Source organism: Macrobrachium rosenbergii, chromosome 48 (assembly GCF_040412425.1).
Source record: "Macrobrachium rosenbergii isolate ZJJX-2024 chromosome 48, ASM4041242v1, whole genome shotgun sequence".
In the NCBI taxonomy this organism is placed as follows: domain Eukaryota; kingdom Metazoa; phylum Arthropoda; class Malacostraca; order Decapoda; family Palaemonidae; genus Macrobrachium; species Macrobrachium rosenbergii.
Genome location: NC_089788.1, coordinates 24,254,776 through 24,274,107, shown reverse-complemented (window position 1 = coordinate 24,274,107; position 19,332 = coordinate 24,254,776). Strand labels below are relative to the sequence as shown.

Sequence of the window (19,332 nt, the reverse complement as noted above, 5' to 3'; positions counted from 1 at the left end):
TGGTCCCGCGTTAGATTCTCCAACCGGCCAATGAAGAATTAGAGGAATTTATTTCTGGTGATAGAAATTCATTTCTCGCTATAATGTGTTTCGGATTCCACAATAAGCTGTAGGTCCCGTTGCCAGGCAACCAATTGGTTCTTAGCCACGTAAAATAAATCTAACCCTTCAGGCCAACCCTAGGAGAGCTGTTAATCAGCTCAGTGGTCTGGTTAAACTAAGGTATACCCATGGCCAGTACCTACTTCATTAATTTCAGACTTATTAACATTATCTCTCACAGGTTGCCTCGTGGCGAAAATATGATCCAACACCTTGTTGAGTCCTTATCGGGATAAACATAAATCTTAGTAACATGATGTGGCCGTTCGTCCTTAGATACTATACATAAAGATGAAACAGTTATAGTAGTGTTCGAAAATATACCTACTGTCAAAATGGCCAGAGTTTATTATGTAAATCTGTGAATGGATAAATTTATAACATTTGTAGGCATTAATTAAGAAAGTCTAGTTATGGCAGTTTTTAGGATCCGCTTGCATCAACCAGATGACTAAGAGAGTATCCCCTGGCAGTAACAGACAAATACAAATAGCAGAAAATAATTGAAAAGACCGGTAATAATACATGGTAACTCTCCTAAATGCTTTTTCGGTTTAGTGCCGTCATTGCACCTCATGCGGTGCACTGTAGGCATTACTTAAAGTTCTTTGCAGCATCCCTTCGGCCCCTAGTTGCAACCCCTTCCATTCCGTTTACTGTAACTCCGTTCATATTCTCTTTCTTCCATCTTACTTTCCACCCTCTCCCAACAATTGACTCATAGTGTAACTGCGAGGTTTTCCTCCTCTTACACCTTTCAAACCTTTTGATGTCAATTTCAGTTTCAGCGCTGAATGGCCTCATAGGTCCCAGCGTTTGGCCTTAGGCCTAAATTCTATATTCTGTTCTGTTCTTACTAATCATCACACGTTACTCTGTCCTTTACTTATACAGCAAACTCATAGTCTTAACAAAGTCTTGGTTACAACAATTCAATTAAGTTAGACTGTCAGTTATACATGAAAGACGTTGTATAATTTATGAACGATGTCTTGACAAATTTTAAAAATGAAAATTATTTTTAACCTTTAAGACCGGCCTCAGCGTGTAATACAGGCGGATTACGGCACATTCTGTACGACAATCATTTCAGTCTGCTGTCCACATAAAAAGGGATGATTAAAGTCTACACAGTCTAGGTTCTCAGAAACACGGCTATATTACACTTAACACAACTGTATCCTTCTGTTTCCATTAAAGCCACCCACTTCTCCTGGCACATTGAGGTTGAGCTTCGTAAAGTACAAATTACCTACTTTTATAACATTATTTCTTACTATATTTCTAACTCACTCAAGAATACTCCACCATAATACCTTGTGTTTTCTGTAATGTAAACCAACATGAATACATCTTCATTCAACCACAATTTTTATTTTGCTGGTTGTTTTTTTTTTTCTTTTTTGGGGATTTAATAGTACAAGTTTTTCTTTTTGAATGCATATCGGTCGTTCACCATTGATTTTTGTCCTGTAACAAAGTTATTCGTGACCTCTACAAAGCCTCGCGTGAATGATTAAATTTAATAAGTTAAAATGGTTTTTATTCTCCAGAACGTTTTTCTGCTCAGAAACTGGGACGTTATTGGGTCGTTTCTTGATCACCGTAGTATATCAGAGCTGTCAAGGTGGCAAGTACCGACACTGAGGTTGTTATGTACCGTCAAGAATTTCAGACCACGGTACTGCCCACTTGTATAGGGGCCAGTGGTAAGAGGCTGGCTCCGGGTTTGGTGACGATAAATCTAAACGTAGAGTCTATTTCCTTTAGAATATCGTCGTCATATACATAATGCATGTAGATACACTGTTGTGTTATATCATGCGTTTATTTTGTCATAGGATCCCTTGTAATTGCAATAAAATGTACCTCATATAATATCTTGAACTGTAATGCCACTCGTAACGTGAGTATTTTTTTTTTTTTTATCATTAGCCCTTTTTCTGATGATGCAATAATCATAAGTGACATTGCTGCTGACTTGAAAACAAGCTTGGACTCAGAGAAGACTATCATATGACTCAGCCGCTTTTTTGGTAACTCGCCTTTAATGTAAGCATTTTTTAAAAGGATGTCCAGTATATCACTAGCCTCATGCATAATTCTTTTCTCATTACGCCTCCTCTTTGATCTCTTACCACTAATATCACGGTATATTTTTCCCTTCATAATATTCTCAACATTATAAACACCTAACTATTAAAAAACATTTAGAAGTATTCGTACGGAATATGTCACTGAGCTCATTTTTTGTGAAACTAAATATCAAGACCTTTTCGGATCAAACTATTTATGGTATACACACACACACACACACACACACACACACACACACACACACACACACACACACACATATATATACACATATATATATATATATATATATATATATATATATATATATATATATATATATATATATATATATATATATATATATATATATATATATAGCCCGATATCGAATAACAGACGTTACGCGTTATTCTCATTCAAGCAATCAGTCAAACGTCGCTACGAAGAGAATGTAGAAAATTCCCCATTTACAGCATCGGATCCTAATCATTCCATAGCATAGTCATTCATAGCCAATACTTGTCTGCAAAGAAATTAGACTTAATGAAACTGAAAAATATGACATCCCCAAGGAACATTTTGAAAGGGACATGTGCGCATGTGCACAGTATCTAACTCGACATAAAGTACACCCGGTCCCACTGCACAAATAGGTCACATTTCCGCACGTTCCAATACTTGAGGGCTCGCACTGAATTGTAGGGGATAAAACTTTTAAAGGGGATTTACTTTGTTTACATTAGAGGATCTTTTTTATACATTAAGATAAATAGGGAGATATAATAATAATATCTATCTATCTATCTATCTATCTATCTATCTATGTGTCTATCTATATATATAGATATTATTATTATATCTCCCTATTTATCTCTATGATTATACTTCCCCACTTATCTTAATGTATAAAAAAGATCCTCCAATGTAAAAAAGTAAATCCTTTTTAAAAGTTTTATCCCCTACAGTTAAGTATGAGCCTTTAAATATATATATATATATATATATATATATATATATATATATATATATATATATATATATATATATATGTGTGTGTGTGTGTGTGTGTGTGTGTGTGTGTGTATGTTTTTCCTTGGCTCAGTGGTAAAGCACTGAATGTGAATAAACAAGGTACATGGTTCATTAGCCAGTCTGTTACTGCTAGGTGACCCAATTTTGATTAGGCACAAAGGCCACCTGTGGTTGAGGAAAATGTCATGGAATCTAGTGACCTCATCCTTGTATAATGGAAAAGACATGTATGTATATTATATATATATATATATATATATATATACATATATATATATATATATATATATATATATATATATATATATATATATATATATATATATATATATATATATGTGTGTGTGTGTGTGTGTGTGTGTATTATAAATATATATACACACACACACACACACACACACACATATATATATATATATATATATATATATATATATATATATATATATATATTTATATATATATATATATATATATATATATATATAGACCCTGTGTATGTGCTTTTTCCTGTAATTTTATACTTGATCCATCATGATCAATGTATGTCAATTTTCATGGAGAAGCTTTAGAATTTTCTTTTAATTGTGGTACTGTGAGGTCTATATAAAAAACAAAATAGAAACTTTCAAGAACGGACGGAAGAAAACATTTCTGACAACTTTTTTTAGGCAATCACAGACCTCACGCTGGGAAGCATCTCTTTCTCGTCCGGAAAAGCCACCAAGCTCCATCTCAGCTCCTACTTCAGCCATTTCTTCAACGGCGAGGTTGATAGGGAGCCAGAAAATATTTGTGAACCAGAAGAGGCGTCCTCCACCACCCTCCCTCTCTCTCTCTCTCTCTCTCTCTCTCTCTCTCTCTCTCTCTCTCTCTCTCGTCCCACACACACACACACACACACACACACACACAACAGAGAAAGAAAGAGAGAGAGGGAGAATAAGCGACAAAGCAAAAGATGACCATTACTCTTTACCACTAATGTGTAAAGTTTGCTGCTATCTAAGTTTAAAAGTCTTCCTTTTACTTTAAGATATAATTGTTTCGTAAAAAAAAGAGACGAATAGATACTACCGTACTTTTCCCTACAATAAACGCTCACTTTTGATTAAAGTAACTCGATGATATGTTATGGTATATAACGAAATTTTACGAAAAGTCCATACACTGCACCTCGTCAAAGGAACAGACATTGTGCTTTTTGCAGCCTTTCAGAAAATCCAACAATTCTTAATATGTGTTGAATTATTTCGTATAATAACATTCAAGAGGTATTTGTCTTTCCATATCTTACAAAATAAATGCCTAAAACTACAGATTGCAGTAATATTGATTTCCATAGTGTCACCGCGCTTCTGTATGTGGTGAAATATATGATTATGACGATATATTTACAAAATTTACCGACGCCACGGTATAATAAATTACGAGACAAGTTCGATATTCGCAATATATTTTGGAAATCGGAAAATTACCCGAGAGAGAGAGAGTGAGAGAATGCATGTTATTGTTGAATTAATAAAAATATGTATAAACATAAACAAATATATGCTTTGTGTTTTTTATACCTCAATCTAGAGGGCACGTTTTGAGTTTAAATGTAAAAAAAAAAAAATTTCGATTTTTTTTTTACATTTGAACTCAAAACTTGCCCTCTAGATTGACAAATAAAAAATAAATACGCAGCATATATTTGTTTATGTTTATACATATTTTTATCAATTCAACAATGACATTCATTCAACAGTGACATGCATAACAACGCACACATCCCCTGAGGGACTGTAATTCCACGAAACCACCCAAGGTTATTGACGTAGCGTCTCCCAAGGCACCCAAGAGGATCTGGGGTCATATAAAGTGAAGCTATTCAAAATTTAGTAGACATACGGCTTTATCCCAAGTAGCCCCATTAAACCGTCTTCCGTTTTTAAAGACCAAATGTCATTACAAAAACAGGCTCTGAATGTTGTCAGCAACATAAAGCAGCAACTAATTTCTAGGCTTATTGCCTTTATAGTTATTTCATTGTTAGCATAATACTAAATGTACATTAAATGGAATGGGTAGTTGGTATGTTTTAAAGCTGATTGTGTTTCTGATTTAAAACTAAGAACTGATGCCAGAGGCAGAACACTACCAACACGAGAAAAACTTACAGTACTGAAAAACACTGACAGTACTGGTACTTTCCAAATTAACTTACTGCACTGAAAGAGAGAGTAAAAAATAAGGTTTTCATAGCAAGAGTGACCGCTCTCTCCGTGCATAAGGCTTTATTTTACCACATGAAACAAAATTGAGGTAAATTCAACATATTCTGTAGCAGAGATAAAGTTATAAGATCATTAGCGTGTGAGGTGATTATCGCCGAAGTCGTATGGAGACGGGAGTTATTACAGTTTTTACAAGGTATAACAGATATCTCTGAAATCTCCCGTAGCTGTGTACAATTACTCATTAAAAGTGCCCTGAAAGTGTAGAATTATCATTTAAAATTCTCATATTAGAGTAAAATTAACTTTTACAAATACCTCTACAGAGCTAATTGTCTTTTTAATTACAAATACCTCTACAGAGCTAATTGTCTTTTTAAAATCCGTTGATAGCGTAACTTCACCCTTTTATAGTACTTGATATCATACAGATCCCATTTCAAATTCCCTTTACATCATACGTGATAGCGTACAGGCAGATTCCATTCAAAATTCCCTTTATACCTTACAGATCACCTGAAAGGCCTTGATTCTTGACTGTTAGTTTGTGTGAGTGTTTTCGTTTGAATGTGGATCCCCAGTCGATATGTAATATAAGAATATGGAAGCGTTTGTTAATTAATTTCACTTGACATGTAAGAAGAGTTAATCGTTTGTATGTGAATATTCAATCAAGATATAAGAATATTTACTCGTTTGTATGCACATACTTAGTCGAAGTGTCATATTCATTCTTTTGTATGTGAATGGCTAGTCATAATATAAGAATATTCAGTTGTTGTATGCGAGAAAGAATATTTTCGAAGTCAGCTTCAGTCAAAATAACAAGTAAAATTTCTCAATTTATGAAATTAATACCGAAGAGATGTTTAATAAGGAACAGAATCATTTAATGTATATATTCGTGATTTTCGACGGCTGTCTAGATCTCCTGTTTACACATTTCGAAAGATTGATCGCTTTCGAATCCCTAATTATTTTTTAATAGGGAAGATTAAATGTCTTCATCCTCCGTGCTTAGTTCATAGTCAATATTTGCTCTGAAGATAAAAGTCTACTCAACTTCAAAATGCCATGACGAAAATTTTGATCAAATGATGTGATGTCGACAAGGCTGCCGGTAATTATGCCTGAGAAGATTAGGGGGAATAAGAAAGAGCTGAGAGAATTATTATTATTATTATTATTATTATTATTATTATTATTATTATTATTATTATTATTATTATTATTATTATTATTATTATTATTATTATTTTGCAGTGATAATATATAATGCATTGCTGTGAATTTCTTTACTCCAGAATCTGGGGGACACATTAAATAATTTTGCAACTGCTTCATTCGTAGAGCATATCAAGTACACTGTGTACATCCATGGTGTAGGTTCAATATTGCATTAATGAAAAACCAAAACATTCCATGCGTATAACGCCCATACTAACATGATATACACATGAGCTATACAAATAAAAGTAAGTTTACTTGACTGTGTTCTAGAGCAAAGAAACTGGAACCTTAAAATTTGGGAATCTGTGGTAAAAAAAAGTCTGAGATACACCTCTTGCTTTGAGAATACAAGCTATGTGGCCTCCAACAGGCTTAATGCCGTCGAGTATGACGTCTTGCTATGGCCCAGCAACCATGGATATCGACTCAGCTACTCCAGTCATTTTATTAAAATTTAATTGAAAAAGGGTGCCGTGAAGTCCCATAAAGATAAGGCCTCAGTTAAAGTAGATACCATATGAAGATAAGCTATCATTTCCCCGAGTGGTATAACTTTCAAGAGGCGAGTCTGCAGTTTCTTTCGTCATTAGGTTTCAGTCTGTTTCTCTCAGATTTTATGCTTAGGTTGAAGCGTAGGCTTGTATGTTATGCTGCAGTTCTCCTATAAAAAAAGCCCAAACTAAATCCTAAAAGGTTTTTAAGGTTACCAAACCTATATTTAGCTTACATAAGGAAGTAAAATTTTCGGTTAGACGTTAGAAATAATACATGAGAAGATTCGAATGATTTATTCAAGAAAATGCAAGTCATAATATCGTTTTGATTTTCATTAAATTAGAATATATTTCAAGCTCGTAATGCGAATTGGAATTATTGCTCTGAAATTTTTTCCAATAAGAGATTATTGCATCAGCTAAAATATTGTAAGAACCGCTTGCTGCTTAGTAACCTTCCATACTAAGTTTAACGTATTGTTACAGTAATTGCAAAAGGGCAGAGTAATGTGTGCCGTAATTGGAATTACAAAAGAACATAGGGCTAAGAAGTAAATTTAAGACAGAATATATAAAATATTGTTTATTATCTTCTTTAACATTGCGATCTTCTGCCTGCTTGTAATTTACAAGTTTTACGCTTACTTTCGTCCCTGTACTGTTGTAGTTTTTGGTACAATGCAATGACAGTCTATACTGATTCCATACTTATATGAAACATGTGGTATCTACGATTAGGTTATGTTAATTGGAGCCAAAACTAAACCAAACGCTGCTCGTTACTCTCCAGATGTCTTCTTTTCATTTTCCCAAGTTTTCAGACAAAAAATTTCATATTCAAAGACAGTTGTCTAGTCAGTTCGTCTTATAATAAATGTTCTCTCTCTCTCTCTCTCTCTCTCTCTCTCTCTCTCTCTCTCTCTCTCTCTCTCATATCTTGGCACCTCCTGGCATCTCGGTCATGATCAATAGTAGAAAACATCGACTTAATAGTCTTCGTGGAAGTTTCTCAGCCACAGGTGGTCATCATATTTCAAGACGGATTTCGGCAGGAGATGAAACTTCCGGCCGTTAATATTCTCAACTTTGAGGTCAAAGTCATCTAGGAAGCTTTTCCTCCAACCAGAAGCTTCCGCTTTCCTTCTTGCGCAGCGTACGTACCCTGCCAGAGGGCCATCCCTCAAAACTAATCAATTGTTATTTTGACAGAGGGATGGAAAAATCTCTCTCTCTCTCTCTCTCTCTCTCTCTCTCTCTCTCTCTCTCTCTCTCTCTCTCTCTTATGCCTCGTGGTAGCACACGTAAATCACAACACAATTACAACTATGTCTACTGGGAATTAGTTTCCTTACAATCTGGCAGGCTCACCATGGCTTAAATAGTGAAATACGTACCTGATTGTAAGCCGACTCTTGTAAGTCGCAGCCGGATTGGAAAGAGAGAGAGAGAGAGAGAGAGAGAGAGAGAGAGAGAGAGAGAGAGAGAGAGAGAGAGAGAGAGAAAGCAAAAAAAACAGAAGTGAGTCATAAAGAAAATAATTGTATTTTCTCTCTCTCTCTCTCTCTCTCTCTCTCTATGTACGAGTATATATATATATATATATATATATATATATATATATATATATATATATATATATATATATATATATATTGTAACTCTTGGATCTTGTGTGTGCCAACACCATCGAGTAAAAATGTCCGTTCTATTTGTTTTTCCGAACGATTGCTTGAATGTAGAAACATTTTAAAAGATACGCGGTCAGCCGTTTTCAATTACCAAGACTAGCTGTGTTATTTTCTGTGTAATGTCTATGTTGTCTTTTTTCCTTTTTAAAATCCATGTTTGTTTACAGTTCAGCAATTCTCAACGTGTATACTGTTATATCTTATCACCACATTCACCGCGGTTATTGAGAATTACTTTTGCATGCTTTCTCTTTGTATTGGTAACTCGACCATTTCGGCTACCACACGCGTGCAGTGAATTGGATTTTATATTCGTATATATAGTCATTGACTATCCGGTTCAACATCGAACATCTGTTTGAGTGTCCAGCTACTAGTGTCTGTGCAGTAGATATTTCCAAATTACCTTTACATATACTCACTTCATTTAATTAGAAAATCAGTTAACAGTTTTTTCGCTTCTTATCCCTCTAGAAATGTTGATACGTTTGCATATATTCTCTATTTGATACTTAAATTTTCGATGACTACAAACTGGATAGAATTGACTGACACCTTTCTTACATTTTATGTTGCAAGTTCAATATGTTTGATGTTCAATGCAATGTGCTACTGATTTCTGTCTAAGTAAATTTTAAAGATCTTGGAATTTTTTTTCTCTTTTTAGGTTTACTGATACTAAGTAATTATATGCCTATGACCTCCCCTTTAAAATAATTTCTAGTTTCCGAGACCCATTTATACAAGATTCATGTAAAATCATAATTTTTGTCTAGTTACTATAATTTTCCCAATTGTTTAAGTCATAGAGCATAAGGACAACCAATAAAGATAAATATTTTAATTAATATCATCCAATAACGCAATATGCCAAATGGAGTTGGTACACGTTTTTTGCACTTCCTATTTGCGTGTGCGGGTAAGACCCATTATCTTTCAGATACCCGGATTTCGGAGCACGAAGAAGTCAGTATTCGTGACAAACAAACAGTACAAACTTGATAGCCTTTCGAAGCCCCACGAAAACCTCGCCACCCACTTGGGCAGACCCAGATCTGTTGGAGTTTATTTGCAATTTATTATCATTTGATTTATGAGCCTACCCCTAAATATCCTTGAAGTTCAAACTTATCTCATAATGCCTCGAATGCTGGAGCATTATAAATTAAGAAATATCTGAGAAACTGAACAGGTACAACAATAATGGATGAATACCAGTCATATTCACGTGTAGTTTATATAATAATAATAATAATAATAATAATAATAATAATAATAATAATAATAATAATAATAATAATAATAATTTGATTATTAGTATTTTAATACTACCATCGCTTTTATTAAGAATGAAGCCTTCTTAGTTTACTTACTTACAGGGATGAAAATAGTGAGTTTGTAGACGGGTTTAATAAATTAAATTTTCTTGTATTTCCTGTGTACTTAGGAGCAAAATTAATATGATCATCATTATTATAGACTATCACCATTATCTTCCATTGGTCCCTGATAGGGGGTTCAAAATTGGGTCTTTAAAGGACCCGATCTTCCCTCGGTCGTTGTTGTTACAGTCTTATCAAGACTTTCAAGCTGACTTGATCCCGTGCTGCAATTTGGCCTTCAACCGAATTTCCGTCCATTCTCCTACTGGAGTTCTGTGTTGATGAAGTCGGAAAATGTAGAGGTCATAGAACCCAAATCAAAGTCGAATCAAATCGAATTTTCCTTTTGTCTGCTTCAGTGGTATTCTATGTTGACAGAACAGAAATTAATAGTCAAAAGTGAACTTACATCGAATTTTCCTTTTTCCTCAGCTGAATTTTAAGCAGACGAGGCTTACACTTTCAAATAGGCTGCTCGATCTTCAATCAGATGAATTGAATCGAAATTTTGCTGTTTTTTTTTTCTCACTAGAATTCTGTGAAAATAAAGGCAGATACTTATCACTGGATCCTCAAAGTTAACATGAGTCGAGCTTAACCACTGGAATCTATGTACATAGGGTTAGAAATTTTCAGTTAGTGCATTGTCAGTTCAAGCTGAATTGAATCGAATTTTCCTTCTTTTTTTTATTTACCCTTCAGCAAAATCATGGTTTAACAGGGATAGAAAATGTTCAAAGTTAACTTAATTCGAATTCTCTTCTTTTTCTCAAGTGAAATTCATGCAGGTTAGGGCAGAGAGCCTCAAGTACTAGACCCTCTGTCAAATTTTTAAAGGCCGGTGATTATTCCTGTTTTGAACCATAAATCCAACAAGGCTTTATAATTGTTTTCCCTTGAGGAAAAGATAATTTAACCATCAAGGGAAGGCAATGCCATAATATTTCATGTAATACAAATTAAAATCATGAGTGACTTGATCACGTTTCCGTGCATTGAGCATCTGAACGCTAGAAATGTTTACATAGGTCTGAATGCTTAATCACGAAATTGCTCAAACAGTAAAACAAATGTAAAATGGCTACAAAAAAATGCAGTGCGAAGAAATATTGAATATCTGCAGTTGCCATTGCGATTCAATTTAATATTTAATAATTTTTAGCAGTTGCTGTTTTTTAAGGTGCACGAAAATGCTGCTCTGATATATAAACAGAAATAAATGTAAAAGAAATGTATTCCGCCAATAGTTTTTTATTTTACAATCTGGGCAGTAAGGCACGATTGTATTTGCATTTATGCATGCATACATCCAAGAGTTTTAGAACACATTCGGAATTTTCAAAAAACAAAGGTCTTTCCTTTAGTTTTCGTATATACATATGAAGTAGTTCTGCTGTATGCGATATTATTATTATTATTATTATTATTATTATTATTATTATTATTATTATTATTATTATTATTATTATTATTATTATTATGTTGTTGTTGTTGTTAATATTAATATTATTTTATTGCTATTATTATTTGTGTTGCATATGTTCCTCATTATTATTGTTGTTGTTGCTACTGCTGCTGTTGCATATGTTTCATCGTTATTGTAGCTTTAAGAAGAACAGGGAACTCTTTATGTATAACTTAGAAACCGAGTGGGTAAAATACACATAAACCAATGAGCATTACTTGAGGCATTGTGTTTTGACTCACAAGAAGATTAATCCAGTGCTAAGTAAAATGGCTCATGAATCTCGATTTAAAGCTAGAATTCTGACTGTGATCTTCGATAAAGCTTTAGCAAATACCGGCCACAGGATTTAGCTGTGTATCTTAGAAGATTAACAGTAGACATTCCTTTCCCCGAACATGCAGGGGACTTTTGCCGTGAGGGTATATCTCTTGTAATTAGATTTAGTGAAAACTTACATAAGTATACGGGAAAGAATAATTTTCGTTACAAGAATATTGAAGGAAACTATGAAAAATGAACTTCCATACTGGTTGAAAAGCCTGATAAACCATTTTTCTGCTTTGCTGTTAAAAAAAATACCTTTCCTTGAGAATATCATTTATATTTTTCTCGCTAGAAGTACTTGATAACATAGTAAAGGATTTAAACAAGATCAGGCAGATCATTTCTGTGCGATTTATGACATTCCAATTTATCTTGGTGAAAATTTCTTGCTGGTGGGAGAAATCATGGTATCAGTATGGAAAGAAAAGAAATCCTTTTTTACGTATAAGAAGAATAAATAACCAGTGACGACACATTCACGATAAAACTGAGAAAACATTCTTCTTTCCTGTAAACTTGAACGGTCCAGATTAAATGACTTTAAGCTGAATTAAAGGTCTATAAGAATTTGTTTGTTAGTGCATGTTATTTAACTTGAAAACTTGCAGTGTTCTAGAAAGGTTTATATTCAGTAATCCTGCCATGGCCTCCTTCACGGAGACTTAAGGAAAAAAGTTCCCGTGAAAACGAGATTATTCCATTCTGGAAAAGACACGCTCAGTAAACATTTGGTTTCGAAAGTTTGACATTTTCCTCTGCATGGAGAGTGAAACACTCGTTCAGGTGGAGAATAGTCTCAAATAATTCCTGGAAAATATTTCTCTCTAAGAAATCTTGAGATGAGCTCTTCCTTCCAACACAGCTTAAAAATTGTAATTACCCCCAATATTGAAGAGTATTTCTTTCCATCAGAAACCAGGAACATATCCTGGTTCCTTTGGGAAGCTTAATATCTCTAATGTTTGCTGTACAGACTGGTGATTGTATTCCTTTCAGGACGAAAACAAATATAATTTTTGGCTGCACTCCCACCCTAGACAGTTGATAGAGTTCTTTATTTTCTGTGAATGGTTGAAGATCACTCCTTTCTCACTTGATTGGGATTCGTTCGCCTTTCCTCCTCCTCCCCCTCCTCCTTCAGCTGGAGATGGGCTTCTTCATTTGCTATGAGAAGATGAAGAATGCTTCCCTCTCGTAGAATTATTATCCGTTATTTTGTTTTTCGAATGAACGTTGACGCATTCGGCCTGATGGATAGTAAGTTATATTGCACCATTTTTTTTATAAGTTATCTATCTATTTGTTTATCAAGTAGACTTCATTAAAAGAAAAGCACTTCTCTTGGCACTGGAAAACAAGTACTGACCTTAAGGACGTGACGTAATATTGCGAATATGGATTTTTACTTCAAACTATATACGAGTATAATGCAATATTTAGGGTCGCGTATCACGACTATGAGTAATAACATAGCACTTCTAAATACTTGAAAAATATTTTGATGTCTTTTTCGTTTAGAAGAGCTTGTGAGAAATCCTTGGTGGCATAAGTGACCATGTAATAAGTTAATTACCAATAATGATTAAATTAAGTTTTATCAAATTGTCAAGTAAATGCAAATTAATTTAAATCAAACACTGCACACATACATATATATAATATATTTATATATATATATATATATATATATATATATATATATATATATATATATATATATATATATATATATATATATATATATGCACGGAATTACACAAACAATCAAACAAACGTACTTGTACACACACATGTGTATATATATATGTGTATATATATATATATATATATATATATATATATATATATATATATATATATATATATATATATATATATTATACACAAACTTAAACAAATATACACACACGTAATTATTTATGCATATATATAATATATATATATGCATATACACTGTATATATGTATGTATATAAATATACATACATATATATAATAATTAAAAAATGCTTGTAGTTGAAAAGTGAGGTGGATCATGCTCATGGTATCGCTGGAGAAAAGTTTCTTATTTGGAAAAGGAAAGTTAACCTCAAAGTGGTTCTGTGGCTGAGAACATGAAATCTTCTGGATCTTGGTTTAAATCTGTCTAAAGAAATGTAGAGATCATGAGAGCGACCAGAGAAGGAAGATGTTGCAGAAGCTAACTGAAGGAGATTGAACATGCAAAAGAAATGTGATAAGGAATGTCATTACCGAACAGTTAAACGTGGAACGCTGCTGAAATTTTTGAGTTTTTCTATTCTGAAAAATCAGTATTTGTTAAACGTCAAAATAGAAGTCATGATTATGGAATGCAAAAGATCATTTGTTGGTACAAGAGATAGGATTAGATGCATTGAGATTCAGTATGAATGATATAAAAAAGATTATTACAATTATTAAATCAATTTTAAGATTTAATGACAGTTGTTCTGACCATGGGTCACGATATTTTCAGTGAGTTTCTTTTTATGCTGTTACTTAGTTTTGTTATTTGTTATTCATAGTCACGTCCCACATTGTATGTTACGAGGAGTAATTGCTCCCATTGTTAAAGACAAGTTCGGAGACATATCGAGCTCAGATAATTAAGGACCTCTTATGTTGTTGTCAGTCCTGTAATTGATTGAATATTGCATTTTAGATAGAATAAAAACTCCTTTATCACTCAGTGAAAGACAGCAAGAATTATTTAAGCTTTCTTGTTAACATTAATTGAGCGTTCGATTCTGTTAATCACGATATTCTTATGAGCAAAGTATTCAGTACTGCCTTCCGACTGTTCATGTACATTTGATTTACTTTTGGTATAATCAGTCGGTTAGCGGAGAATGTAGGTCTTGTTTCAAATAAATGGGAAACATAAAATGAAGCTCTTCAGAGGAGGAATGTCATGAAGCTTCTTATTATGAGTATGTAGCGACGAGTTTTTTAAAAATAAATCTGAGATGAAGGTTGGCTTCCGCTTAGGCATTTGAAGTCCAAATCTCATCGAATAGGCTGATGATATTGCCCCCACCCACCTTTTCCATATGTCTGCAAAAGTTAAGAGGCGCAGATTATGGTGGAAGGTCTCGATGTTGACTTGAAATTCAGTCACATAAAGACCAAGTGCGTAGTTGTTCATTTCAGTGTGAAGCAAAACGAAAACATCCACTTATTTAAGACTGCTCGTGATAAAATCGAATTTGAAAATCATTCAGATATCTGAGATGCATGATAATTTGTAATTAGGATTATAAAGATGAAATGGCGTAAAGGTAAGCAATTTTGCCTTCAGCTATAAGGCTGCGATAATTACAATGGTAATTTATTAAATAGTTTTGATGTGGTTCACCATAAGGATGTCAAAAAAATTTTAAGCAAGAAAATACTCATTTTTGTAAATAAGCCTAAGATTACGACAGCATTGCGGTTGCTTGGTAATCCGTGTGATTTTATTAAAATCCTTTTGTTTTTCCATACAGCCTCGGTTCTCTTGCAGGAAGTTTACGAAAATATAAAGAAGTTTTGTGACACAGATTCTTTAGTCTATAATGATGAAGATTCCATTATAGCAGTAAGTGTTTTTTTACAAAAATATCAAACAGACAATAAAAATCTTTATGCATACATACACACACACACACACACACACACACACACACACACATATATATATATATATATATATATATATATATATATATATATATATATATATATATATATATATATAATATATATATGTATATATATACTATATACACACACACACACACACATATATATATATATATATATATATATATATATATATATATATATATATATATATATATATATATATATATATATATATATATATATATATATATATATATATATATATATATATATATATATATATATATATATATATATGTATATGTGTGTGTGTGTGTGTGTATGTGTACATAAAGATTTTTTTATTGTCTGTTTAATATTTTGTGGAAAACACTTACTGCTATAATGGAATCTTCATCATTATAGACTAAAGAATCTGTGTCATAAAACTTTTTATATTTTCGTAAACTTCCTGCAAGAAAACCGAAGCTGTATGGAAAAGCAAAATCATTTTAATAAAATCACACTGTTTACCAAGCAACCGCAATGCAGTCGTAATCTTAGGCTTATTTACAAAAATGGTGGACAGCCAATCTAATGAGTATTTTCTTTCTTAGAATTTTGTTGACGTCCTTATGGTGAACCACATCAAAACTATTTAATAAATTATTTACAAAAATGGTGGACTGCCAAACTAATGAATCTTTTCTTGATTAAAATTTTGTTGACGTCCTTATGGTGAACCATATCAAAACATATATATATATATATATATATATATATATATATATATATATATATATATATATATATATATATATATATATATTGTGTGTGTATGTGTATGCATGTTTCATTTTGGCAGTCTTTGTTATCGTCCATAACAGTATACTGTATACAGTGAATGTATATTACGCGTATATATATATTATATAAACATAAATACACACACACACACATATATATTATACACACACACACACACACACACACGCGTTTTATTATGATATTTCGTCATAATCACGTAACAGTAGCGTACTGTATAGGGCGAATGTATATTTTAGAAAAAGTAATGACATTTTTTAGATGTCTTATGCTACAACTTGTTTGCTCTTGAATATGTTTTATGAAATTATAAGTGCTACTACATTTAATCTTAGACTTATTTCATGTCAGTATGTATATATTCTGACTTCAGTTATTTTTTTCATCACTGTAGGTCTACCTATCTATTTTGAATATGAAATAGGGAAATATATGTATGTATGTATGTATGTGTATATATATATATATATATATATATATATATATATATATATATATATATATATATATATATATATATATATATATATAATAATTCCACAGCAGGATGTTAGAATTCAAGGTAATGGCTGAATCAGTGATAATGAAGGAATATTGATGAATAATAATGAACCTCGCAGCATCAGTCTTTCACTAAAATTATAGAAATCCCTTGGTTATTGTTATTATATACAGATCTGAGAGTAAAATAACGCAAAATAGAACGGAAGGCAGTAACATTTAAACGCAAATTTTATAGAGTATGGCTAAACAAGAGCATTTGGCGCCAAATATCACAGAAAAGCATTCAATTTAAATTGCAGAACATATAGCTGAAAACAGCGACATTTGAAATCCAGTTGCCCAAAAGCATTCCGAAAATCATTAAGATTAAATTCTCATTGCACGTATTTTGAAATAGAAAAAATTATGTTTAATCACACAAGTTGCAAAGGGAGCAATGTTTACAGCAAAATTACTACATTTAACAAAATTTATTATTTTATCTGGTACGCACGGTATGATTAAAAAGGCAATATTTTTGGTGGAATTACAGAAGGTATGGTAGAAAGGTCACAGTTTTAGAGAAATTACACATTCATGTAAAAAATGCAGAATTTGAAGTCAAATTATACACATTTTTGATGAGAAAATTCAAGAGGAAAAAGTCAACTTATACAACTCACAGAATGTAGCTAAAAAAAAAAAAAACAGAAATACTCTGAGTTAAATTACACAAAGGATAATAAAGGAGTTGCATTTTAAGTTAAATTGTATAAAATATAGTTAAGCAACAAAGCAGAGTATAGCTAAACAAGAGCAACATATAAATTCAAGTTGCATAAAGTAGCACTAAACAAGGACAACATTTACTTTCGAGTTGCACGAAGTATCTCTAAACGAGAGCAACATAGAAATTCAAGTAAAGCTGAGCATGAAGTAACATTTAAATTCAGCCAATGAAGAGGTATGAGAAGAAGAAGAAGAAGAAGAAGAAGAGGACGAACCGATGACGGGATTTAGGAAGGAAGGCTGAAAAGGCAAGACTGACTGAGTGACTTACCCAGAGGAAAGGGTCGAGGCGAGCACCGCCAGAAGGAGGAGCATTCCTACCACCTGCAGCTTGCTGCTGCCTGTCATCCCCTCCTGGCGGGCCATGTCGTCTCTCTTCTTCCTTTGGAGGCTCAGGCACTCCCTAGGGACTCGAAGGAGACCCATCTTAATCTCCACAAAGCTCCTTCCTCTCCCCCCCTCGCTCTCCCTCTCTCGCCCTCGATGTATCTATCTCGTTTTTATATCTTTTCTTACTTTCGAACTTTCCAGTCGAGACTGAATTTCGTATGTGCTCTCCGGTTCCGTTGATTTGACCTAGGGCTTTTGAGTTTTCATTGGCCTGGATCAGCCTTTTTAAGGTTCACACTTTCAAGTCTCGTAGTCTCTCACCTAATAATGAGCTTTTAATTCATCATAAAATGCGCTGTTAAATCAGAGGAGTCGCCACTGAAATCTTTTGTCAATACATATTTTTTAATTTTACAAAAATAAAGCAAGTAAAGTCTGATGACTTTAGCAAACAAGTGCCCATATATGTTTAAAAACTGTTTGAAATTTATTATACACAAACTTGAATTGCACATTCGCATGCTTGTTTTCTAACTGCATGCATTAAGATCTATGTATATTTGACCATGAGATAAAACTTAGTTTATTTATATGCGTTAAATAATAACGCATACGTGTTCATAAAGATTTATGTATAAATAAAAAAAATATTTTTCTTCATAACTAATAATCTTTCATTTATGGATTAAGAATCCTTTACTGAATGTGAAAAAGGGATCGTCTTCCTTATATACATGCAAAATGTAAATTTTAGGTGGAATTCATGAAAGCATAATAAGGATTTAATAGTTAACCAAACAATAATGAATTTGAAAAAGATATCTGGAAACAACTTTATGTTTACTTACGAAGACAGATTTTTATCCCATGCTATACTAACATTTACTGTATAAACTTAAACTCAAGAGTAAAAGTTCGTTCTACAGGAAGTAAACAAGAGCATATAGAAGTATTCATAATAATGAAATGTTCATACGAATTAACCTTATTAACAGGTAATACATAACCCTAAAGTCAAGGATATCAAACTAAGAAAAATAATAAATGTCTAGGCACAGGAGAGAAATATGAGTGACTCTACTGAATTATCAAGGGATGTTCTAGCATGTGGCAATGAAACAAAAGGAAAAAATAAGAAAAACAGTTTATAAAGCAAATTCCTGCAGGTGAGAGTTTAAGGTGGATGCTGGTGGGCGTTGCTCTAGCCTGTTGATTACTTCTGGTAATGTCACTCGAATTTGTGTTTTCTATATTTCGCCAAACC

The 19,332-nt window shown here is 32.8% G+C and overlaps 1 protein-coding gene across 2 annotated transcripts in view; it reads right to left on the bottom strand.

Annotated features, from left to right (window-relative positions):
- LOC136831291 (glycine receptor subunit alpha-2-like) overlaps positions 1-19,332 on the bottom strand; it is an 805,495-nt gene that overhangs the window by 785,786 nt on the left and 377 nt on the right. For both annotated transcript variants that reach the window (XM_067091412.1, XM_067091413.1), the window contains exon 2: positions 18,010-18,453. In XM_067091412.1, the coding sequence (XP_066947513.1) occupies positions 18,010-18,164 (155 nt within the window). In that variant the 5' untranslated portion in view covers positions 18,165-18,453. The remainder of the gene's footprint in view (positions 1-18,009; positions 18,454-19,332) is intronic.